General features: G+C 45.0%; 1 protein-coding gene across 1 annotated transcript in view; it reads right to left on the reverse strand.

Annotated features, from left to right (window-relative positions):
* Positions 1 to 21,653, reverse strand: part of LOC142303836 (synaptotagmin-4-like) — a 151,276-nt gene extending 129,623 nt beyond the window's left edge. Inside the window, exon 1 of the mRNA XM_075345617.1 lies at positions 20,979 to 21,653. Within this exon, the coding sequence (XP_075201732.1) occupies positions 20,979 to 21,147 (169 nt within the window). The 5' untranslated portion in view covers positions 21,148 to 21,653. The remainder of the gene's footprint in view (positions 1 to 20,978) is intronic.
* Between the last annotated feature and the right edge of the window lie 4,528 nt (positions 21,654 to 26,181).

Raw genomic sequence — 26,181 nt, forward strand, 5'->3', positions numbered from 1 at the left:
GTGACACTGAACGTCCCTCCCACTCCAGGAAGTGGACGTTCGCCGCCCACATCGAGGTCATATGGACGGGTAAGTACATGTGACGGGGGTTAATCATTTGTGCGGCACGCTCAACGTGTAAAGCAGGCTTAAAGGAGTTGTCTGACATAAACTCCAAAACCTTTTTTAAGCTAATTTGTGCTGTATTGTCATATAAAACACCCCTACATTTTTTTTGTTCTAACATTTGTTCCTCTTGAATTATCCCTTTATTCTCTGCAGCTCTTTGTTTACATGCAGCTCAACCAAACATGCATCTTCCTGTGCCAAACCTCGGCGTCAGAGCTGGCACCGCCCGGCCTCACTATCCAGCCCCACCCTCTGCACACTCATTGGCTGTCAGTATTCTGCCCCATCACTGACCGCTCATCACCCCAGCAAAGATGGGCAAATTACTACATTTAGGGGCGTAACTACCGCGGTGGCAGCGTTCGCCATTGCGACCGGGCCCGGGAGGTTAGGGACCCGGCGGCCGCCAGGCAGATCAGCAGCCAGCTCCTTTCAGTGAGAGAGGAGCTGCGCTGATCTGTCACAGACCATGCGGCCGCTATATGACCAGGTGCCGCCGCCGACACCGGCCCCCCTGCCTGGTGTCAGCGGCGGCATCGGGGCCCCCTGCCTGGTGTCAGCAGCTGCGGTGGCTCCCCTGTAACCGCGCACAGTAATGATGAAACATAGCGCGGCCGGTGCCGCGCTATGCATCATTCGCCCCCTGTGCCTACGCGGTGACGTCACTCCCGTGCGACTGCTGTGCTGAGTGCACAGAGCTCAGGAAGGGAGGATGCCAACCCGAGCACCGGGAGAACGAGGAGAGGGGAGAACGAGCAGCGGTGGAAGAGGAAAGCGGTGAGGACAGAGCAGTGGCTGGGGAACGAGGAGAGAGGTAAGGACAGCAGCGGTAGAAGGAAGAGAGAGGGTGAGTACTTTTTTTTTTAATATATATTAGTGAGTACACGGTGGCCAGAGGCTTGGGAAGGCTGCATTATACATGGAGGCCTGGAGAGGCTGCATTATACATGGAGGTCTGGAGAGGCTGTATTATATATGGAGGTCTGGGGAGGCTGCATTATTATACATGGAGACCTGGAGAGGCTGCATTATTATACATGGAGGCCTGGAGAGGCTGCATTATACATGGAGGTCTGGGGAGGCTGCATTATTATACTTCGAGGCCTGGAGAGGCTGCATTATACATGAAGGTCTGGGGAGGCTGCATTATTATACATGGAGGCCAGGAGAGGCTGCATTATACATGGAGGCCTGGGGAGGCTGCATTATTATACATGGAGACCTGGAGAGGCTGCATTATTATACATGGAGGCCTGGAGAGGCTGCATTATACATGGAGGTCTGGGGAGGCTGCATTATTATACTTCGAGGCCTGGAGAGGCTGCATTATACATGAAGGTCTGGGGAGGCTGCATTATTATACATGGAGGCCAGGAGAGGCTGCATTATACATGGAGGCCTGGGGAGGCTGCATTCTACATGGAGGCATAGAGATACTGCATTATACATGGAGGCCTGGGGAGGCTGCATTATACATGGAGGCCTGGGGAGGCTGCATTATACATGGAGGCCTGGGCAGGCTGCATTATACATGGAGGCCTGGGAAGGCTGGCTGCTATATTAAACATGGAGGTCTGGAGAGGCTGGCTGCTATATTATACATGGAGTCCTGGAGAGGCTGGCTGCTATATTATACATGGAGGCCTGGAGAGGCTGGCTGCTATATTATAAATGGAGGCCTGGAGAGGTTGCATTATACATGGAGGCCTGGGGAGGCTGGCTGCTATATTATACATGGAGGTGGCCTGGAGAGGCTGGCTGCTACATTATACATGGGGGCCTGGAGAGGCTGGCTGCTATATTATACATGGAGGCCTGGGGAAGCTGGATGCATTATTATAGAAGGAGGTCTGGGGAGGCTGGTTGCATTATTATACATGGAGGTCTGGGGAGGCTGGCTACATTATTATAGATGGAGGGCTGGCTGCATTATTATACATGGAGGCCTGGGGAGGCTAGCTGCATTATTATACATGGAGGCCTGGGGAGGCTGGCTGCTATATTATACATGGAGGCTTGGAGAGGCTGGCTGCTATTTTATACATGAACGCCTGGGGAGGCTAACTGTATTATTATACATGGAGGACTGGGGAGGCTGGCTGTATTATTATACATGGAGGACTGGGGACGGAGGCTGGATGCATTATTATACATGGAGGACTGAGCAGGCTGGCTGCATTATTATAGATGGAGGTCTGGAGAGGCTGGCTGCTATATTATACATGGAGGCCTGGGGAGGCTGGGTGTATTGTTATACATGGAGGCCTAGAGAGGCTGGCTGCTACATTATACATGGAGGCCTGGAGAGGCTGGCTGCATTATTATACATGGAGGACTGGGGAGGCTGGCTGCATTATTATATATGGAGGTCTGGGGGCCTGCATAATACAAAATGAAGGACACCTTATACATGGAATATAGGGGTGCATTATACATGGAGGAGTATGGGGCTGCATAATACAATATGAAGTTTTATGGGGTTGCGTTATAATACATATTGGACTATGGGGGCTACATTATAATATATGGAGGACTATGGAGCCTACCTTATACATGGACTATGGGGGTGCATTATGAAACATTGGGGACTATGTGGTGCAGTATAATATATGGAGTACAATGGGGTGAATTATAATATCTGGAGAACTATGAGAAATGCATTATAATAATGGAGGGCTACTTTATACATGGAGGACTATAGGGCTGCATTATAATGTATGGAGGACTATGTGGTGCAGTATAATATATGGAGGACAATGTGGTGCAGTATAATATATGGAGGACTATGTGGTGCAGTATAATATATGGAGAACTATGGGGTGAATTATAATATATGGCGAACTATGGGGTGAATTATAATACATGGAGGACTATGAGAAATTCATGATAATAATTGAAGAGCTACTTTATACATGGATGATTATGGGGGTGCATTATAATATATGGAGGACTATGTGGTGCAGTATTATATATTGAGTACTATGGGGTGAATTAGAATGCATGGAGAACTATGGGAAATGCATTATAATACATGGAGGACTATGGAGTTGTATTCTAATATGTGAAGGGTTATGTGGGACCCTTTATACTATTTGGAAGGCAATGTTGGGGCCATTATTGTATTTGGAGAACTATATACAAGGGGACAAAGATACAACTACATGCGCATGCTGCTTCTTTTTCGTGTTCACAAACTGCAGCCAAAACTGCAGCCAAAACTGCACCTTGTCAGAGAGAGCCTGGAAATGTCACAAAAAATGTAGGTGCTTTTTTGGTGCATTTTTGCTGCTTTTTTGGTGCATTTTTGGCTGCAGTTTTGTCAACAATTGTTTCATGTATTTTTCAGTTCAAACAAGCCCATACAGCTTGTTGAATTGAAAAAAAAAATTAGAAATAAATAAATTAAAAAAAAAATGGCGTGCGGTCCCCCCCAATTTTAATGCCAGCCAGATAAAGCCATACGGCTGAAGGCTGGTATTCTCAGGATGGGGAGCCCCACGTTATGGGGAGCCCCCCAGCCTAACAATATCAGTCAGCAGCCGCCCAGAATGGCCGCATACATTAGATGCGGCTGTTCTGGGACTGTACCCGGCTCTTCCCGATTTGCCCTGGTGCGTTGGCAAATCGGGGTAATAAGGAGTAAAGGCTACTTTACACACTGCGATATCGGTCCCGATATCGCTAGTGTGGGTACCCGCCCCCATCTGTTGCGCGACACGGGCATATCGCTGCCCGTGCCGCACAACATCGCCCAGACCAGTCACACATACTTACCTGTCCGGCGACGTCGCTGTGACCGGCGAACCGCCTCCTTTCTAAGGGGGCGGTCCATGCGGCGTCACAGCGACGTCACTGAAACGTCACTGAACCGCCGCCCTATAGCAGCGGAGGGGCGGAGATGAGCGGGACGTAACATCCCGCCCACCTCCTTCCTTTCGCATAGCGGCCGGGAGGCAGGTAAGGGGAGCTTCCTCGTTCCTGCAGTGTCACACGGAGCGATGTGTGCTGCCGCAGGAACGAGGAACAACTTCGTTACTGCTGCAGTAACGATTTTTAAGAATGGACCCCCGTGTCGCCGATTAGCGATTTTGCACGTTTTTGCAACGATGCAAAATCGCTTATCGGTGTCACACGCAACGGCATCGCTAATGCGGCCGGATGTGCGTCACAAATTCCGTGACCCCAACGACTCCGCATTAGCGATGTCGCAGCGTGTAAAGCCCGCTTTATTGGCAGCCCATAGCTGCCAATAAGTCCTAGATTAATCATGTCAGGCGTCTATGAGACACCCTCCATGATTAATCTGTAAATTACACTAAATAAACACACACACCCGAAAAATCCTTTAATAGAAATAAAAAACACAAACACATTCCCTCATTACCAATTTATTAACCCCGACAAAGACCCCCATGACCGGCGTAATACAGCATGCTCCAGCGTCGCATCCAACTCTGCTGCATGCAGGTGACCGGAGAAGCAGCAGAGAAGACCGGAGGAGCGTGGAGCTGACAGGAGCGTGGAGGACGGGACTTTCAGCGGCGGCGGCAGTGGCAGTGAGAGGGGTCCATCATCTCCCCTGTGCGTGCACGCTGGGGACAGCGGTACTTCGGGGAACACGTGGAGGACGGGACTATCAGCGGCGGCAGCAGCGAGAGGGAAAAAATCAATGTTTTCAGCTGCCAATGTCCATCCCCCTCTCGCTGCCGCTGCTGATAGTCCCCGTCCTCCACATCATCTCCCCTGGGGACAGCGGTACTTCGGGGAACACGTGGAGGACGGGACGGGACCACTTGCCTGACCTCACTTCCTGACAAATCACCTGCGTTTTTGGTACCAAAAACGCAGGTAAAAGGCAGGTAAAATGCACCACTTTTGATTAGCATGCATTTTTCCTGCGTTTTTGATGCCCTCATTGATTTCAATGGGTGACAAATGTTGACAAAAACGCAGGAAGAATGAACATGCTGCATTTTTTTGTCACAAACTTAAATACAAATAAACTGCAATATGCGCATGACAAATCTGACTTCTCATAGACTTTGCTGGGAAGTCAAATGTCAGAAAGTTCTGCTGACAAAACTGCAGCCAAAAAAGCAGCAAAAAAGCAGGAAAAAAAAGCAGCGTGCGCATGTAGCCAAACAGGGCATGGGAACGTTTTGTGCTGAGGGAAAAAGGCTCTTTCCCTCACCACCCTGCTTTCCCATGCTCTGCTATACATCTTCTCTCAGCACCCAACTTTCCCATGCTCTGATATGGGAAAACTGGGTGCTGAGGGAAATATGTATAGCAGAGAATGGGGAAGCTGGGTGCCGAGGACAAGATGGATATCAGAACATAGGAAAGCTGGGTGCTGATAGAGGGATTTCAGATCATGGTAAACCTGGGTGCTGTGGGTAAGAGCCAAGTGTCAGCATTATTATCCCACACCCCAAGTGTCGGTGTATGTAGTCTGAACTTTGCACCGGGGTCCATCAAACTCTAGTTACGCCACTAACTACATTATATGTGCGGTGGATGTGAGGTGGTTATGCTGCTCAGATGAGATATCACTGCTCTGTATTTCCAATCATTGGTAGTACAGAGCAGGGATCCTGCTTCTCTAATCTGTGCAGCACAATCACCTCACAACCACCGCACATATAATGTAGTAATGTGCCCATCCTTGTCCCTATACTATAGTAATGTGTCCATCCATGTCCCTATACTATAGTAATGTGCCCAATCCTGTCCCCATACTATAGTAATGTTCCCATCCCTGTCCCCATAATATAGAAATGTCCCCTTTCCTTGTGCTCATCCTGTAGTAATGTCCCCTTGGGCTCCTCTTCTTGTAGCAGTGCTCTGTCCTGTAGAATTGCCCCCTAATCTGCCATTCTTCACACACACATACACACACAAAGAACAAACACAAATCCTTCTCACCTGTCCTCATTCTCTCGGTGCCCTGTGTCCTGCCTCTTGCGGCCGCAGCCCCCTCCTTGCTGGTTGCGGCCTCTGCAGTGGGCTGTGCAGTCAGTGCTCTATTTCAGATGACCGATTTGCAGGCGCTGTACAAGGACGCGCTCTCTATGCAACTTCTCCAGTGATCGGCTGCTGGTCTCTGATTGGCCGGTGGCTGATCATAGCTGTATACAGCGGTCGGCTCTGCAGAGCACCCGGGAATCTGTCATCTGTTAAAAAGCGCTGATTGCATGGCCGCCTGCAGAGGCCGCGATGAGCAAGGGGCCTACACGCCACAAGCAGCATCAGGGGCCACAGCTAACAGCGCTTTATATCATATGACAGATTCCCAGGCGCTCTGCAGAGCCGAGCTCTGTATACAGCTACTACAATGATCCGCTGCTGGCCTCTGATTGGCCAGCAGCTGATCATTGCTGTATACAGGGCTTCCATCTGCGCAGCACTAGTGAATCAGTCATGATATACAGCACTGACTGCACGGCCCCCCTGCACAGGCATCGTCCAGCAAAGCGGCCATTAATCTGCGCGCTACCAGCTGCATCAGGGGCTGCATGCAGCATACAGGCAGTGAGACCCCTGCACTATGGGATGTGTGGGAGGGTACATTGAAGGAGCCGGGGACGCCATGAACTGTACCTGCTCAGCAGGGCAGCTACATGAGGTCTCCTGTGATGCCCGTCTAGAAAGGGGGCATAAGCTCCTGCACTTAACGTCGTGATATCACAGGAAACAGCAAAATCATGGCAGGAGCGGTCATATGCCGCTCTGTGCCAGGGGAGAGGGGCTGAGATTAGGGCAGATAAGTAGTCACTATCCACTTACCTGCCCCAATGTAGCCCAATAGTGTAAAAACAAGAAAAAGGCAAAATAAGCCGGATAACCCCTTTAACATAGCTGCTAGCTGAACTATCGGCTGAACCATCTTTAGCCTGACAGGCATCAATTGCGCTCCGAGTGGCTTTATGTTACAATCTAACATTGTTTAAAATGCTTTCTTGATTTCCCCGCTGTGCCCTTTTTACTGATTCCATATGATTATTTTTTCAATTATTTATTATTCAGATTAAAATTTCATAATTAAATTTACTAATTAATTTAACCTGCATATCCCAGACTCAGATGGTACACCAGGCCTGCATGAGCACTGCTGCAATGCTAAATACAGCTTGACCAAATGCTACCGCGACCGTGTGGTTTGTGACGTGGACGTCACAGTAATTAGATTTTCTACTTTACAAATCTATCATCAAGTTTAGCATTGTATGCAATATATTGTTTAAAATGCCAACTACCTCATGATAAATGTCTTTTACCAATGCAGACTGTGAACAGGCATAAGCTGTGCTCCCAATCTGACGTGGAACACGTGCTCCCTTCTTTTAAGACATATTATGAGAAATTAACAAGTGTAAAACAAAAATGAAGGAGTTGTACCAAATCAGATTACTGATTTAATTTTCCAAAGAGTCTTAGGGCGGCTTTGCACATTGCGACATCGCACGTGCGATGTCGGTGGGGTCAAATCGAAAGTGATGCACATCCGGCGTCACTTTCGACATCGTACTGTGTAAATGCTAGATGATACGATGAACGAGCGCAAAAACGTCGTTATCGTATCATCGTTGCATTCACCGACATTTCCATTATGCCGGTGCCGCGACAGGTACGATGTTGTTCCTCGTTCCTGCGGCAGCACACATCGCTGTGTATGAAGCCGCAGGAGCGAGGAACATCTTCTACCTGCCACCGGCGGCTATACGGAAGGAAGGAGGTGGGCAGGATGTTTACATCCTGCTCATCTCCGCCCTTCCGCCGCTATTGGCCGCCTGCCGTGTGACGTTGCTATGACGCCGCACGACCCGCCCCCTTAGGAAGGAGGCGGGTCGCCGGCCAGAGCGACGGTCGCAGGGCAGGTGAGTGCATGTGAAGCTGGCGTAGCGATAATTTTCGCTACGCCAGCTATCACACGATATCGTACCTGAGACGGGGGCGGGGACTATCGCGTGCGACATCGCAGCATCGGCTTGCGATGTCGCAACGTGCAAAGCCCGGCTTAGAAAAAGGAAAGCTGGAATCTGATTGTTTTAACTTTTTGTTAAAACATTTTTAAAGCAGTAAATATAAATAAATATGTATAAAGTTGGCACTACAGGATACAATACTGCAATGGCAATTTAGAAAAAACCTTCCCTCCCAGGCCCTTTTTATGCTCTTGTTTTTTTCTTCTCTTTCTTCTAAGAGATGTAACATTTTCATTTTTCTGTCAACATAACATTATGAGAACTTGTTTTATTGCTGGTCGAGTTACTGTTTTGAAGTTTTCAATTTCACCATAAAATATATTGGAAAAAAATTCCAAGTGCGTTGAAATCGTGAAATTAACACTAGTCCGCTATTGTTTCTTCTTTGTTTTTACGGTGCAATAAAGTATGCAATAAAATGGATTGTAAAACAAAGAAAAAAATCCTCTAAAATGAATAAAAGTTTATTAATATGCTCAAATCCCAAGCAAACAAAATCCAAAACAAAAAGGGGCTGTGTAAAGTGTACACAAAGATTAACTTAGTGGAAACAACTATGTTGGGCGTAGAGATCAGTGGTGACCTGTGAGAATTAGGGTATAGATAATCCAATCACTATAATAAGTTCATGGGCATGACCCTACACTTTCCGCTTTTGAACACGCTAATTTGTATGGACCCTCTACCAGAAAACCTCATAAAGTGCTAGTGCATATAAACAAGCAAACTATGTGACACATTCGCTAGGTAAAAACCTCCATAAGTCAACCCGCTAATATTTGATATAGGTTTACGCAGTCATCAGCAAGTCTAGCCTCGTGGGAGGACAAACACAAAAATAATTCATTAAGATCATAATAGGTAGAGTAAAAAAAATTGCCCTACAAAGACTTAGCATTTTTTGGTAGCTCCGTAGAGATCCATTAAAAATTTCTACCATGCCAAGACATTCCTCTTATTATTATTATTATTATTATTATTATTATTATTATTTATTTATAGAGCACCATTAATTCCATGGTGCTGTACATGAGAAGGGGGTTACATACAAAATACGTATACAAGTTACAGTAGACAGACTAGTACAGAGGGAAGAGGGCCCTACCCTTGCGGGCTTACATTCTATAGGATTATGGGGAGGAGACAATAGGTGGGGTGTAGGTCAGGCGGCAGCTCCGCACGGTGGTCGGGCGGCAGCTCCGCACGGTGGTCGGGCGGCAGCTCCGCACGGTGGTCGGGCGGCAGCTCCGCACGGTGGTCGGGCGGCAGCTCCGCACGGTGGTCGGGCGGCAGCGAGTTCATTGTAGATTGTAGGCATTTCGGAACAGGTGCGTTTTCAGGTTCCGTTTGAAGTTTGCAAGGGTAGGGGATAGTCTGACGTGTTGAGGCAGCGAGTTCCAGGAGACTGGGGATGCTCGGGAGAAGTCTTGGAGTCGGTTGTGTGAGGAGCGAATGAGAGAGGAGGAGAGGAGGAGATCTTGGGAGGACCGGAGGTGACGTGTTGGAGTGTAGTGGGAGAGTAGTTCGGAGATGTACGGAGGGGAAAGATTATGCACAGCTTTGTAGGTCAGTGTTAGAAGTTTGAATTGGATACGGTGGAAGATTGGAAGCCAGTGGAGGGACATGCAGAGAGGAGAAGCGGGGTGGTATTGAGGAGAGAGGTGGATAAGTCGGGCAGCAGAGTTAAGGATGGACTGGAGAGGGGCAAGCGTGTTGGCAGGGAGGCCACAGAGGAGGATGTTACAGTAGTCGAGGCGGGAGATTATGAGGGCATGCACTAGCATTTTAGTTGATTGCAAATTGAGGAAAGGGCGGATTCTGGAAATATTTTTGAGTTGAAGACGGCAGGAGGTGGTGAGGGATTGGATGTGTGGTATGAAGGATAAGGCAGAGTCAAAGGTCACTCCGAGGCAGCGAACTTTGGGTACTGGCGAGAGCGTGGTGTTATTTATTGTAATAGATAGATTAGGTGGAGAGTGTAGGTGAGACGGAGGAAAGATGATTAGATCCTCTTAAGGTATTCAAATAAATCCTGCTGTGTAACCCCCATTCTTTGGTGTTCATCAGGGGTAGAAGGACTCCAAATAAATAGGAAGGTCCTAATAATTGGTCACCTGGTTGTACCATTACCATATTGATTCAATTAGGCGTGCCCGGGACCTCAATTCCATAGGTCCATGTGGGGCACAAGTAGGGGTCCTGTCTGGCCTCCCTTGCTGTAGTAAGCCAACTTGATCCGGGTTTATAAAACTTCAAAGGCATTTATTTATTCGATTTGCTATTGTAGATGTGAGGATCTTAAAGTCAATGTTTAGCAAAGAGATATGGGTCTGTAGTTTTTTTGTTGAGAATGGGTCTCTTTTTGGCTTTTGGATGACCGTCACATGTGCTACATAGAATTCCTGGAGGCATATCATGACCCATTAGCATTGCATTGCCGTACTTGTGAATATGGGGTTTTAAGGTGTGGAGAAATTTTTCGTAATAGAGTGCTGTGAGCCCATCTGGGCCAGGTGCTTTACCTGGTTTTAGATTTTTAATTGTGGATTCAATTTCTTCTTTGGGTTTCGGGAGTGCATGGAATCCACATATTCATGAGAACAAGAATTTGGAGCAGAGAAAAGAATTTGTTTATGCCTCTCTGAGAAAGCTTAGAGTTATCCTTGTATAAGTTTTGTTAAAAATTCTGAAAGGTATTCTATATCTTATCAGGATGGGAGGTTCGTAACCCCTTGTCATCTTTGATTGACAAGACTGAATTGAGACATTCTCTATCCTTTAATTTACGAGCTAGCATTTTATCCATTTTATTAGAGTATTGGTAGAAGTAAGCTTGAGTTCACCTGAGTGCTTTCTTTGTATGCGTTGTAGTATTTTGAATTGTTCAGGGTGGGCCATAAGTATGAATACACTCTGATAAAATGAAAGTGGTTGCTGATATCACATCACCGTTTGTGGCATATTAGTACATGGGAGGGGCAAAACATTTGAGGCCGGGTGATGGCCATGGCGGCCATCTGCAAAGCCGCTATTTTGAATTCAACTTTACTGGGTTTTTTTTATCAGGGTGTATCCATACTTATGCCCTACCCAGGGTGTATTCATACTTATGGCCCACCCTGTAGTTTAAGATCAAATATGCATTTAGTGAGATATAAAGAAGGGAGAGATTGATTTGCCATTTCTAGCTTAATTATGTGTTAGTCCAGGTCTGTTTAAGTGGTTAATCTTTCTTTTTTCCCGCTGTGAAGCAATTTTCATAAGGGTGCCAGCGATATATTTTTATGGGCCAACCAGATATATTCCCTGTACATCTGGAGGTTTGTGGAAAAATAGCTTTCTAGATCCAGTTCTATTTGGGTTCGAATTTCTGGATTATTTTTGCAATTTTTAATGATATTTTTTATAGTCCCCTCAGGAGATTTGAACCTGTGATCACTTGTTCTATTTACAGCAATACCTCAGTAATGTCCTATAAGAGCTGGGCTTCACAAGAGTACCAAGGCGGCCCCTGGCTGCCATGGCAACCCATCAGCACCCTGCAATCATGTCTCTATAGGAAAGCAATGGGTGCCCAAAACGGCACCACCAGGATTGTGCCAGTTAAATACTACTGTCAGAGATTAAGGCCCTGTGCGCACTGGAAAACGATCTCAAAGATTACCGCACCCGCGGTAAAAAAAAACCGCGGCAAACCGCACCCGAAAACCGCATGCGGTTTGCCGCGGTTTTACCGCAGTATTGCCGCGGTTTTGCCGTGGGTTGATACATGTGTTTTAATGCATTCAATGCAATAAAGCACATTGAAAAAAAAAAAAAGTAATTTCCTTCTGAGATAGATCGTAGATACTAGATAGATAAATAGATAAATAGACAGATAGAAGAATAGATAGAGGGATAGATAGATAGATAGATAGATAGATGGCAGATCAATCAACAATCGACACACTGCATTTCTCCCAAGCGGTAGTGTGTTCACATTACCGGCCGTGAGAAATGACCTGTAATTACCTCTGCAGGCTCGTTGCGAGGCTGCATTCAGTACAGTGTCAGTCGCAGCTGGATGCAAGCGACGTGGGACCTCGGTGGATTACGCTGGAGCTGTGTGTTTGGTGGGGGGGTTAATAAAGGGGTGAAAGAGGGGCTCTTTTGTGTTTTATTTAAAATAAAGGATTTTTCGGTGTTTGTGTTTATTCACTTTACTTACGGGTTAATCATGAAAGCTGTCTCATAGACGCTGCCATGATTAAAGCCTGGACTTAGTGGCAGTGATGCGCTGCCATTAACTCTTTATTAACCTGATTGCCACCGCATCACGGCAACAGGAAGAGTCGGGGACACTCCAGGACTGCCGCATAATGGATCCAACAGTCCCTGGGCAGCTGCGGGCTGATATACTCAGCTGCGGGAGGGGGGGCATTAACCATGGCCCTCACCCTCCCCAGCCTGAGAATACCGGGCCGCTGCTGTGTGTTTACCTCGGCTGGACGGTAAAAATACGGCGGAGCCCACGTTTTTTTATTTGTATATGTCCGTTTGATTTCTATGTGTATTCTATATGACTGTGTTCCTGTGTGAGTGTGATGTGTGTGTTCTATGTCTGTGTCTGTGATGTGTGTGTGCGTTTACTCTCTGCTCAGCTTCCTCTTCTTGTCATAATGACATCACTTCCCTGCAAACAGCAGGCAGTGATGAACATTATGACCCGAAAACGCGAAATACTGCAGGGAATAACGCAGGAAAACGCAATGAACCGCACAGAATTTGTTACCTGCGTTATTCCCTGCGGGATTTCCCGATTACATTACAGTCAATGGAGTGAAATGCCGCAGCGACGTGCGGAAAAGAAGTGACATGCAATTGTTTTTGCTGCGGGACTCCCGCAGCAAAACATGCAGCTGTCAAAATCCGCATAGTGCGCACAGCATTTTTTTTTCCCATAGGATTTGCTGGTGAATCACTGCAGAGATGTTCTAAACATAACATGCAGCGAAACATGCAGCAAAACCGCAGGAAATCCACGGCAAAAAACGGTAAGTGCGCACAGAGCCTTAGGGCACGTTCCTACAATCAGAAAGATGCTACGTTCTAGACGCAGTGTGATTCCTCTTCCGGAGATGCTAGTTCTCTCAACCACAAAACGCAGTGTGTTCCCACAATCAGGACTCTAGGCGCAGCAGATTTCTATTGTGTTCTCCGGCCCAGAACACATGCTCCTATCCAGTGGCGTACCATCAAAAAAAGGCAGACCACGCCACTGCTATGGGACCCGTGAGCTAGAGGGGCCAGTGGCAGCTGCCCGCCGTGTGTGCATTTTCACCTTCATAAATCATGCCCCCGGGCTGTCACCAAGCAGCTAATTAATGCCGCTGGGTGCCGACAATGTTTGTATAGCTGCAGACTGGCCAACGCAGAGATGCAGAGTCGTCCACACTGCACTTTGTGCGCAGCTTGTGCTGAAGAGGAGGGAGTGGCCAGGCAGCTTCTTTTTCCAATCAGAGAGCTGTGAGAGATGCCAGGAGGAGAACAGACAATCAGGAGAGGGGGTGGAGCTTGCTCAGTACAACCACGGGAGAATGAAAGGAAGAGGAAAACACAGTCCTGGAGTGGAGAAGGAGTAGAGACCATACAAAAGAGAGAAAAGCAAACAGAGAGCATAAAAACAGTGAGAAGCAGAGAACAGAAGGAATAGAAAGAAAAAACAGAGGAGAGGAGGAGGAGCAGCCAGGAGGACTGACAGGAAGTGCATGCAACAGGAAGACCGGAGCCACTATCATCTCTCACAGCACAGGAGCAGGTATTATAATGTACAAATGTATATAACACTGCAGAAAAACTGCCCTGTGCTGTGCCATCACTGTGAGTGTGTCTTTTGCCCCTGTGCTGTGCCATCACTGTCTGTCTGTGTCTGCTGCCCCTATGCTGTGCCATTACTGTGTGTGTGTGTGTGTGTGTGTGTGTGTGTGTGTGTGTGTGTGTTTGTGTGTGTGTGTGTCTGTTGCCCCTGTGCTGTGCCATCACTGTGTGTGTGTCGCCTGTTGTGAACGTCGTCTGTGTGGGTGCTGTTCTGAAGCTTCCTCTGGTGGCCAGGAATGGTAGTGGAGCTAAATCTGAGCCATTGACTCAGACAGGTGTCGTGTTTAATTGGGAATTGGGGAAGTCCTATTTCAGACAAGTCTGGTCTACATAGGACAGAACTTTCTGCCCGGCTGACACCGGTTATAATTGAATATTCCGTCTCTGTTCCTTCCCTGGAGATTTGTCCTTGCCTGTATCCCTGAGCAAGAGTTCTGCAGATAAGTTTCAGTTTTTGCCTTGCTTCCTGGTTTATACCTTAGGGTGTTGTTTTTCCTTGCTTTGCATCTGTTTTCTTGCATGTGATTTTTTTTTCTATTGTGTTGGGAGCATGGGGGTTTCCCTTGTGCTGGCTCTCCTGCAGGAAAAGGGATTTTTATCCCTGTCCGATTGGATTATTTGCTTTTTTTGTATTTTGTGTTCTTTTGGTATTGGTATTTTGTTCTCCCATTATTTACAGGAGTACCTGATATAGTGGGGGTGAGGTCGTATGACCTCAAGGGCCTTTTTACTATCAGAAGTTTAGTATTTTTCTATAGGGATTTTGCACTGACCACAATCAGTTCCTTTCCTTAGCTTTGTAGCAAGTTAATTGGGCTGTAAGATGGTGGTCGAGTTCCTACCCCTGAAGACACCAAATGTGTTCTTAAATATATACATGTGATAAGATATAAAGTGTATAGTGTAAGGTATTGTAATGTATAAGATGTAGCAGAGTAGAGAATGTTACTATGTAGAGGTGTAGCAGTATTGAAGATGTAATGTACAGTATGTGTATTGGTATTATGTGTAATGTTATGTAGTATATAATGTATAATGCTTAATAAGGTTTTATTAGTTTTATAGGTATGCAGCTGAAAAGTTAAATCTGCCCGGTGACAGCTGGGATTCTAGGATTAGCCAATAGGGAAAGAGCTACTGCTGAGGGAGAGAAACGGTTGCTGTGGAAACGTTAGTTAGGGCCCACCCTGTGACTGGAACAGACCTCAGGTCTGAGGAGCAGCAGAGCCGCATGACATGGGTGTGATGAAGAGAGGGAGACCATCACATTAAATAGTGTGACAAAGGAAAAGGGGGAACAACTGAGAAAGTGAAGATTACTGTGACACAGAGTGATCTAGTGGAGCTGGGTCAGCGCACTGACTGAAGGAACAAGTGACAGAGAGAGAGACAAGTCCTGCAAGACAGAGCAGGACAAGGAACAAAGTGAGTGTCTTAAGCAAGTGTTCCTGAGGCGTCTTCAGTAGCATATAGCTTGGTCCAGCCATATTGGCGATACCCCTCTAGGAGGGAAAAGATGTGGGACTGCTTGAGGAGGAGAATGACTTCCAAGGACTATGATGTAGTACTAGGCTGGGTAGTGAAGGAAAGGACTTATGGAGGTTGGAACGACTAAAATGAATGTGTGCTTAATGATCCTCTGTGATATTGAAATGTGCAAGCAGATTTGTGTCCGCCATCTTATGTATGTTGTTGTTACCAAGTTAACGTTCAGTAAAAAAATGGTTTTTATGAACTTGTGGTCTCCCTCAATGAACTGTGTACCATCTGGTCCTGGCCAGCCAAAACCACTGGCAACATGCGGCCTGCCAATGCATATAGCTTCTGGAGTGAAACACCACACACCCAGCCAGGACCTCCATTTTCATGTAGCGTGCCGGGGTGCAACAGACTATTTCCTCACCCATGACTACCACCCTGCGCCACGTTACAGGGTCTCGCCTTTGTTAATTCTATTTTTTCCTGAGCATTGTGTTTTTTTGTATCACCGTAATCTTTGTGTGGGGGCCTACCTACTCCTTTGGGGACTGCTCTAAGGCAAGGTATATTTCCTCATTTCATTCTGAGGTGTAGCTAGTTTCTCAGGCTGTGACGTGGCGTCTAGGATTTTAGGAACGCTCCACGGCTACTTCTAGTGTGGTCTGATAGGGCATTGCGGTCAGCTCAGATTCCAACTATTCCTGTATCTTGGTGTTTTTTCACCCCTGGGAGTTTTTTGTAATCTTCCACAGTTACCGAGTAATAACAGTCGCCCCTGTGCTGTGCCATCACTGTGTGTGTCTGTGTATGTGTGTTGCCCCTATGCTGTGCTATCACTGTGTGTGTGAATGTGTATCTGTTGCCCCTGTACTGTGCCATCAGTGTATATGTGTGTGTGTGTCTGTTGCCCCTGTCCTGTGTCATCACTGTGTGTGTGTGTGTGTGTGTTTGTTGCCTCTCTACTGTGCCATCAGTGTGTGTCTGTTGCCCCTCTGCTGTACCACCACTCTGTGTGTGTCTATTGCCCCTGTGCTGTGCCATCACTCTGTGTGTGTTGCCCATGTGCTGTGCCATCACTGTGTGTGTGTATATGTCTGTTGCCCCTATGCTGTGCCATCACTGTCCATGTGTGTGTTGCCCCTATGCTGTTCCATCACTGTGTGTGTGTCGCCCCTGTGCTGTGCCATTACTCTGTGCATGTCTGTTGCCCCTGTGCTGTGCCATCACTGTGTGTGTTTGTGTGTGTGTGTCGCTCCTGTGCTGTGCCATCACTCTGTGCGTGTCTGTTGCTCCTGTGCTGTGCCATCACTGTGTGTGTGTGTGTCGGCCCTATGCTGTGCCATCACTGTGTGTGTGGATGTGTGTGTTGCCCATTTACTGTGCCTGTGTGTGTTGCCCCTATGCCCCTATGTTGTTCCATCACTGTGTGTTGTGTGTGTCACCCCTGTGCTGTGCCATCACTGTGTGTGTGTCGCCCCTGTGCTGTGCCATTACTGTGTGTTTGTGTGTGTGTGTGTCGCTCCTGTGCTGTGCCATCACTGTGTGTGTGTGTGTCGGCCCTATGTTGTGCCATCACCGTGTGTGTGGATGTGTGTGTGTGTTGCCCATTTACTGTCCCATCAGTGTGTATGTTGCCCATGTGCTGTGCCATCAGAGAGTGTGTGTGTGTGTGTGTTATCCCTGTACTTTGCAGAGTTTTACTATAGTTCCTAAGGCTATAAAGAGGGTCATAATCGTTACAATTATATGGGGGAGACAGATGTGAAACTTTATGTTGTGTGTGGGGTGAGGGGCACGAAGAAGGATATCGCTACTTTAGGCCAAGTTCACATAATGCAGATTTTTTTCGGGATTTGCAGTGTGCAGTGGGCTCTGCTCAGTAACAGGACAGTGGTTATATTCAGACTCTATGTGGTAACATTTGGTCATGGAGTGGTGGAATTATTTTTCAATGTATTATTGGCCTTAGTATGGTGGGTGTTATTCAGTAACACTATGTAGTACTATGTGTTATTTCTGACTATAAGCCGCCCCCAGTAACATGTATAATGATTGTTATGGTGATATTTTATTGTATTTTTTTTTTATCGGGGGGAGGGGGGGTGGCATTCAGACTTTTGCTACGGGGCCCCATGATTTCTATGTACGCTCCTGTTTCTATCCAAGCATAAATTGACATGATTTGGCTAGGAAAGCTGCGCCGCATGTCAGTTTACACTGGGTAAAAAAAAAAAAACCACACAGTGGACATGGGATTTCTATCCATTCTTGATACTTGTTTATCAGCCTCTTCCAATTATAAAACACCTTAAAGATATGTGCACATGCTGAGTTTTTGGATGCAGAAATCTGCACTTTATGGCAGAAAACTCACCAAAAGACGCATGCGTTTTTTGGTGCATTACAGTGCATTTTTTTAGTAAAATCAATGGCTGGAAGGAATACAAAATGCAGGGAAAAATGCACAAACAATTGACATGCTGTTTCTTTTTCTGTACCCAAAACTGGAAGGAAAAAAGAAGCAAAGTGCGCACAGCACTTGAGAATTCTCATTGACTTTGCTGGCATAAGGATAGACATGCAGATTTGGGCAACAAACTGCGCCAAAAATGCATAATAAAATGTTGCGTGCACACAAAGCCTAAATCTAAAATCTGTGTATCTATTGGAGGAGTTCAGGAAAGTTTTTCAGATGGACAAAAGGCAAAAAAAAACCAAAAAACTTTATTTTGCATTTTCAATGGGCTAATGCCTCATCCTGAGTATATTCAGTAGGCGATACATCGTGTGCAGAATTATTAGGCAAGATGTATTTTAGAGGATTTTTTTTATTATTGATCAACAACTATGTTCTCAAATCAACCCAAAAGACTCATAAATATCAAAGCTTAATATTTTTGGAAGTTGGAATGGGTTTTCTTTTAGAGTTGACTATTTTAGGAGGATATCTGCTTGTAACTATTACTGTGCAGAATTATTAGGCAACTTAATAAAAACCAAATATATTCCCATCTCACTTGTTTATTTTCACCAGGTAAACCAATATAGCTGCACAAAATTTAGAAATAAACATTTCTGACATGTAAAAACAAAACCCCAAAAAATTAGTGAGCAATATAGCCACCTTTCTTTATGATGACACTCAACAGCCTACGATCCATAGATTCTGTCAGTTCCTTAATCTGTTTATGATCAACATTGCGTGCAGTAGCCACCACAGCCTCCCAGACACTGTTCCCAGAGATGTACTGTTTTACCTCCCTGTATGTCTCACATTTTATGAGGGACCACAGGTTCTCTATGGGGTTCAGATCAGGTGAACAAGGGGGCCATGTCATTTTTTCATCTTTTAGTCCTGTACTGGCCAGCCACGCTGTGGAGTAGATGGATGCATGTGATAGATAGTCCTGCATGAAAATCATGTTTTTCTTAAATGATACCAACTTCTTCCTGTACCACTGCTTGAAGAAGTTGTCTTCCAAAAACTGGCAGTAGGTCTGGGAGTTGAGCTTCACTCTATCCTCAAACCAAAAAGGTCCCACAGGTTCATCTTTGATGATACCAGCCCATACCAGTACCCCACCTGCACCTTGCTGGTGTCTGAGTCAGAGTGGAGCTGTCTGCCCTTTACTGATCTAGCCTCTGGCCCATCCATCTGGCCCAACAAGAGTCACTCTCATTTCATCAGTCCATAAAACCTTTGAAAAATCAGTCTTCAGATATTTCTTGGCCCAGTCTGGACGTTTTATCTTATGTTTCTTGTTCAAAGGTGGTCATTTTTCAGCCTTCCTTACCTTGGCCATGTCCCTGAGTATGGCACACCTTGTGCTTTTTGATACTCCAGTACGTTGCAGCTCTGAAATATGGCCGCATCTTGGCAGCTTCACGCTTGATTTTCCTCAATTCATGGGCAGTTATTTTGTGCCTTTTTTGCCCAACACGTTTCTTGCGACCCTGTTGGCTATTTGCCATGAAACGCTTGATTGTTCGGTGATCACGCTTCAAAAGTTTGGCAATTTCAAGACTGCTGCATCCCTCTGCAAGACATCTCACAATTTTGGACTTTTCAGAGCCCGTCAAATCTCTCTTCTGACCCATTTTGCCAAAGGAAAGGAAGTTGCCTAATAATTAAGCACACCTTATATAGGGTGTTGATGTCATTACACCACACCCCTCCTCATTACAGAGATGCACATTACCCGATTTCCTTAATTGGTAGTTGGCTATCAAGGCTATACAGCTTGGATGAGGAAAATTCTCAATAAATGAGCCATTAAGGTGGACACGGAGTCAGCTGGAGCACGGCTGAGTCCGTGTCTGCACTACTCAGGATTATATAAAAAATAAGAGAAACTGAGACTATATGTGCAAGATACAAATATTATATTAAAAATCACACATAAGACATAATATTACAGTATAAAATCTACCAGGAAATGTAGGGGGGAGTACAAGATGCATAATGAGCCAGTGGGTATTGAGTAACTTCGCAATCCCATTCACCCCTCATCAATCCACAAAAGGACTGGTGGAATGAATAGGGAAATAGAGATAACCCAGAGTAAGGGTTTTGTTAAGAGGTGGAGATGGGGGGGATGGGACAATGTTTTTAAAAATATATCATGATAGCCCACAAAAAATTGTAAAGTGCATGTGCACATGGTTGGACAAGGTCCCCTATATAGCCATAGTTGTAATACAAAGGTCAATATCAAAGTGGTAACAATATGGATAATGCAGTAAAGGGGCAATAATTATTACCTAAAGTGCTGGTGCAGTAAAGGAGAACCAAGGTCCAGTCAAACATCAATACGAATCACCCATGGAGGAATGCAGGATCACCACCAACGCGCGTTTCGCAAAGGTACTGTTGCTTTCTCAAGGAGGAAAATTATTAGGTAATAATTATTGCCCCTTTACTGCATTATCCATATTGTTACCACTTTGATATTGAAATTGATCATGTGATCAAAATACTCATTCACCTAATAATTCTGCACACAGTGTAGACCTCTGTCCGACTTTTTGAAAAAGTCTACAAGTTCTTTGCTATACTTTGAGGTAGTCGTATCCATTCACTTTCAGAAAGATAATTAGGTAGTAAAACAATGATAGACATAGTATAATTGAACATTTGTAAGACAATATGTACTCTCTGTAAATTCTGACACATTTGCCCCATTGTGTGATTGTAACATAATCCGGCCCCAAGAAGGCTAAGTAGCCAAAATAAATACTATAAATCATTAAATAACACTATGGTGTCTTCTAAACTGCGTACGTAAATCAATATATCATCTTCAAACATGGAAAATACATTACTTATAGGGAAAAAAAGCATACCATAACATGTAATATTATATATTTCTTAAAAGATAGAGCACAAATGTAAAGTTCTAATCATTAATCCTTACCTGTAATGATATGCATATTTAATATTAGAATAGGAGGTGGGATGGAGAAATGGAAGAAACTATAAATAATACATAAAACCCATAAGGAATAGCAATTAAAGGGAAAGGGAAGATAAAGAGTAAATAGTATCTGCACCTTCTTGATGTTTATTGAGGAGCACCTGAATCAGTAGCCAAGTAAAGAGGAACACAACCACGCCCTCAATCATTCCTTTGGAGCAGAAGAAGATAACCGAATGACACACTGCCCCTGGAGATATCTGTTCATCTGCAAAATCTGCTATCCTGGACTCAGTATCCATCATTCCTCATTTCATCTGTTGTGGTCATGTGAGGGTAGCCCAACACAATCATTTTAGTCAATTATGTAAGGTTATCCTTAGTAACTGGGGATTCTGACCTTCAGCTCCATCCTGGGTTTTGCGGCAAGCTGAAGTGTTAAGAAATCCTGGCAGTAAGTGACCTTATTTCATGAAGAGCATTTCTTCCAGGTGAGAAGATAAGAGGTCACTTTGTTGACTGTCGTTGACCACGAGGCCTTTCCGTAAAGGTCTGAGCTAAGTTCCCCCTTTTTTTCGGGATGCACGATGCTGTCTGTTGTGCCAACTGCATTGAAGGGAGGGAATAAAAGAAGTGTCCGCCCTTTGCTAGTCTTCTAAATGATTAAAAAAACCCTTACAGTAGATGGATAATGTGTTTAGTTCTGGTCATACATCGAGTGTAGAAGAGGTCATTCTGTTGCAGGATTTCATTTTAGGCAGAAAATAAAAAAGCTCCGACTTTAATCACAACAATTATTTCTCTTCTTTTATCTCTCCTCAGCATTGTCAAAATGATTTCATTTTTTGGAAGCAGTCATGCTCATCCAGCTGCATTTAACCCATCTACAACCAGATGGCACTACACAGTAAATCTTCTGCCACCAGCCTAAATGATGCAAGCGTTGCAGAGTCTTTACCAATAAGTACAATTACTGGTACAAATATCAAACTCTGGTGTTTTATTGATGTGATATTTTGCAAATCACATTAATTCTTCAAGTCAGGAACGAAAGCATGACAAAGTATCATGTTTTCACTTTAAGGCATGTTTAGTTTAGATTACCCATTTTCATAGCAGGAAATACTGACATAGTGTGAGTCCTATAATTAAGATCCTCATGTTTTGGCCAAATTGGAGAGGAGTTAAAAAAAAAAAAAAGTGCTGACCTGCAATCAAATCAACCCATTGAAAAATGAAACACTTATTGCCCAATGTTCCTGCAGGACATAGCCGATCACTGGGGTCTCAGGAGGGGTCACTCAATGAAAGTCTTATTGTTAAGGTACATACAGTTATCAAAATTATTAAACCCCCCCCTCCCCCATTGCATATTAGGTAGATTAACAAAATTTCCAAACTTTCGTCCTTTTTTTTAAGCAATAAAACAAGAACAATGTAAATAGCTCAACACAACTAATACAACAAGTGGTTTCTCCAAATCAAAATACCATTTTCAATGACTACTGCATTCTCAGGATAATTCCAATCTGTCATGACTAGTGTTTTTATTACATAGTAGAGCAACCTTTGGCTGTAATGATCTACTGGAATTGTGATGCATGTCTCGCTAAGTAGCGAGTAACCTGAAAGCCGTACAATTCGCTACTCGTACGAAAAGTACGGCTTTCGGGTTACTCGCTACTTAGCGAGTATTTCCCATTTACTTACATTGTGCCCGCTACTCGTAATAAATATGCGAGTAGTGGACAGTACTCGCTAACAGCACAGCGAGTACGAATAGTTAACTATTCGCTCAACACTAGATACCATGTTTCCCCGAAAATAAGACACTATCTTATATTTTTTTTTGATCGGGAAAAAGGGGTAGGGCTTATTCTTTGTGAAACATGATTGAGTGAAAGTTTGCCCCTCAAAAAATGCAGATCACTGTTCCCAGGAGTCATATTATGCTTACCAGCCCCCGGGAGTCTGCATTGCTCCCAGGTCCTCCTGCGATCTTTGGTGGGCGCTCCTAGCAGATATGCTGCACGCCGTCCTCCTATGCTTCTAGCAGGCACTCTCACACTCATGCATGCATACACATACAGACATACACAGACACACACACACAATATCACACATCAGATTGCGCACACACACTCACCACATCCAGCGATACCGATTGCTTCTGGCCTACAGAGAATCCTGGGACGTAGTGCAGTGGAGCGCGAGGACCTGTGTTCCACTGCCTGGTCCTCCATGCATTCCACCTGCATGTCCTCGCGCTCCACTGCACTGCGTCCCAGGCCCTTATGCTGGCCAGAAGCAATTGGTATCGCTGGATGTGGTGAATGTGTGTGGGATCTGATTTGTGTGTGGGTGAGTGATCTGAGGTTTTTGGGTGTGCGACCTGAACAGGTGTGTGTAATCTGATGTGTGATTGTGTGTGTGATCTGATGAGTGTGGGTGTGCGATCCATTGCAAGTCTTCCCAATCGGCGTCTGGTGAGTATGACCGCAGGGTCTTCTCTTTTTTCTGCTCTCTTTTGGGGGTGTCTGCTTTATAATGAAGTGTCCTGCAGTATTCTTTAACTTTTTTAACTGCATGGTCACTACATTATTAAACTGTGAGTAGGGCTTATTTTCAGGGTAGGGCTTATTCTTGGGGAAACATGGTACATGCAGTCAAAATAATCTGTATAAGTTTCTACAGGCTTTAAAAAAAAAAAAAAAATCACAGATGCCTTCATATTTTTTTTTCTACAGACGGCAAATAAAGTACCTTGTTTTTACAGATTGTCCTGGAATTTATGGACAGTTCTAAATGTGCATGTTACAGAGATGTGTATGTAAGTGCAAATGTACATGTAGCAGAGATGTGTGTGTTTAATGCACACACTTCAGAGAAACACTAATAGATTTATTACCTTTCTATTCTACACCCATTACATTAAAATTAGTGCTAATGATCCCTCCACGTTACACCACAAGGGAAGTTTTAAAAATTATGGCAAACATTTTAACTATTTTCTACTGTCTAAATTTAGGGTGCATGTTATGGTAAGGAACATTGTATAGTCCAAAAAAAATACAGTATTTAATTTATTTTCTTATTTCATTGCAAATAGCGGAAAGTTTGTAATTTTTCCTAATAAATCTAATTTGCAACGGGATATGAATAATCCCAAATACATACTGATAGGAAATTTAGATTGTGAGCCCTAATGGGGACAGTAATAATGACATCTGTACCGTGTTGTGTAAATCAATGGTGCTACATAACCAAAATAAATCATTTTAATTGCAGCTGTATCAAAGTAGAGATTGTCCAAAGCAGAGAACCTTTTCAAAGATATGCAAATTCAAACAATTAGTTTGCAAAATTTTGTGTGATATGCACACTGTCACAGCTCCCCTGTGTGCCTGTGGGTGGATGGATCTCGTGAGTCGTGACCAGATGTATTCAATTTTCATACCTGCAGTCAAATCAAGGAAGCGCAAGAGTCTACTCAGCATTAGTTAGTCCCATGACCCCCTATGCTCCCGGGGAATACAGTGGAATTGTTAGGCTATGTGCCCACGCTGCGGAAAATGCGCGGATTTTGCCGCGGATTTCTCGCGGAAAAGCCGCGGATTTTCCGAAAATCTGCAGCAGCGGCACTTCCAAGCCATTTCAATGGCATTTTGGAAATGCTGTGTCCACGCTGCGGATTTTTCCGCGGCGGATTTGCCGCGGATTTTGATCCGGAAAAATCTGCAGCATGTCAATTATTGTTGCGGATTTTGATCCGGATTTTGGCTATAGAATGGGGGAGAAAAAAAAAATCCGCATCAAAATCCGCGGCAATTCCGTGGTAAATCCGTGGCAAAAAAAGGTGCGGATTTTCATGCAGAAAAATCCGGAGCAACATTCTACCGTGGACACAGCCTTTTATAGTGTGTACATCGCACATTGCAGAATTTGGCAGAAAGAGTTTTGTATTGTGCTACCAGAAACAATCCTTTTTCTGGGAAGGGGAGAATTAGACTGTTCCCAATTTCATAGAGCACCTCCAAGCACCAAGTATTGTTCCACAATTACAACTTAACAATTGTTAAAGGGGTTTTTTGGGGTCAACAAAGATTTCTAAAGTCACTATGTTTTACTACTCTAAAATCACTCTAGAGCTGCCAAATCTTGCCCGTGTGCAATATGCACACTATCAGGTTTTACCTCTCTTTCCAGCTCATGTGGGTGGTCACAACAGGAATGTGATTGCCGTAGTTATGTTCATGTGTCAAGTAGATTCTCACTGCTTCTCTCAATAGAACTTGAGAAGCTGAGAAAATTGCTAGTTGGCATCTCACTACAACTATGCAAATCTCATATCTTCGATTACTTGATGACCACTTGAGCTAGCAATACAGGGGAATCCGAACAGTATGCATATGGAACACTGGCAGGATCCAGCAATTTAAAAACCTAGTGTTACCGCGAAATTTATGATGAGCCCAGAAACTCCCTTTAGGCCGGTGTCACACTTGCGAGTGCACAAGAATCAAGTCACATCACCCAGCACGACCTGCTGGTCTCCAGACAGGAGCATGTGGCTGCATAGAAATGCATATAGCCGCACACTCCTGTCCAGAGAGCAGGAGGATGTGCTGGGTGATGTGACTCGATCCTCATGCAAGTCATTTGCAAGTGTGACTTAAAAGGGTGGTTCACCCATATTTTTTATTGTCTAGTTCGATATTATATTGACAAACAATGTTTTTCTCAAATACCTTGTGTTGGCAATAGTGCTTGTGAGAGGCACTATTGCAGACCGCTGTTCCCTACTCCGGTGACGTCACGTCAAGTTCCACACACGTCACATCCCTGTGGCCGGCTGCAGTCTTCCTGAGTCACTGGGCTGTGGGCGGTGTTTCACCGCTTGTCACAGCACAGTGAGTCTTCTGCTTGCAGCGTTATGCTGTGAGGGAGGAGGGAGCAAATGAGCTGTGACGAGCGGTTAAAAACCACCCACAGCTCAGTGAGTCAGGAAGACTGCAGCCGGTCGAAGGGATGTGACGTGTGCAGAACTTGACGTGACGTCACCAGAGCGGGGAACAGCGGTCTGCAATAGCGCCTCTCACAGACACTATTGCCAACACAAGGTATTTGAGAGAAACATTGTTTCTCAATATAATATCGAACTAGACCATAGAAAATATGGGTGAACCACCCCTTTAATCCTTAAGTTGCTGATCTGATCACTAGGGTCCCAGGAAATGCCATCCCAAGTCCTTTCCTCAAAATTGTCAATAAGGCCATTGAGGATGAGATTAAGGCCAAATTCAAATTTGTGTTTTTCTTGCACTCCAAAAAATACCTAC

The sequence above is a fragment of the Anomaloglossus baeobatrachus genome, chromosome 4 (genome assembly GCF_048569485.1).
Source record: "Anomaloglossus baeobatrachus isolate aAnoBae1 chromosome 4, aAnoBae1.hap1, whole genome shotgun sequence".
Taxonomy (NCBI): Eukaryota; Metazoa; Chordata; class Amphibia; order Anura; family Aromobatidae; genus Anomaloglossus; species Anomaloglossus baeobatrachus.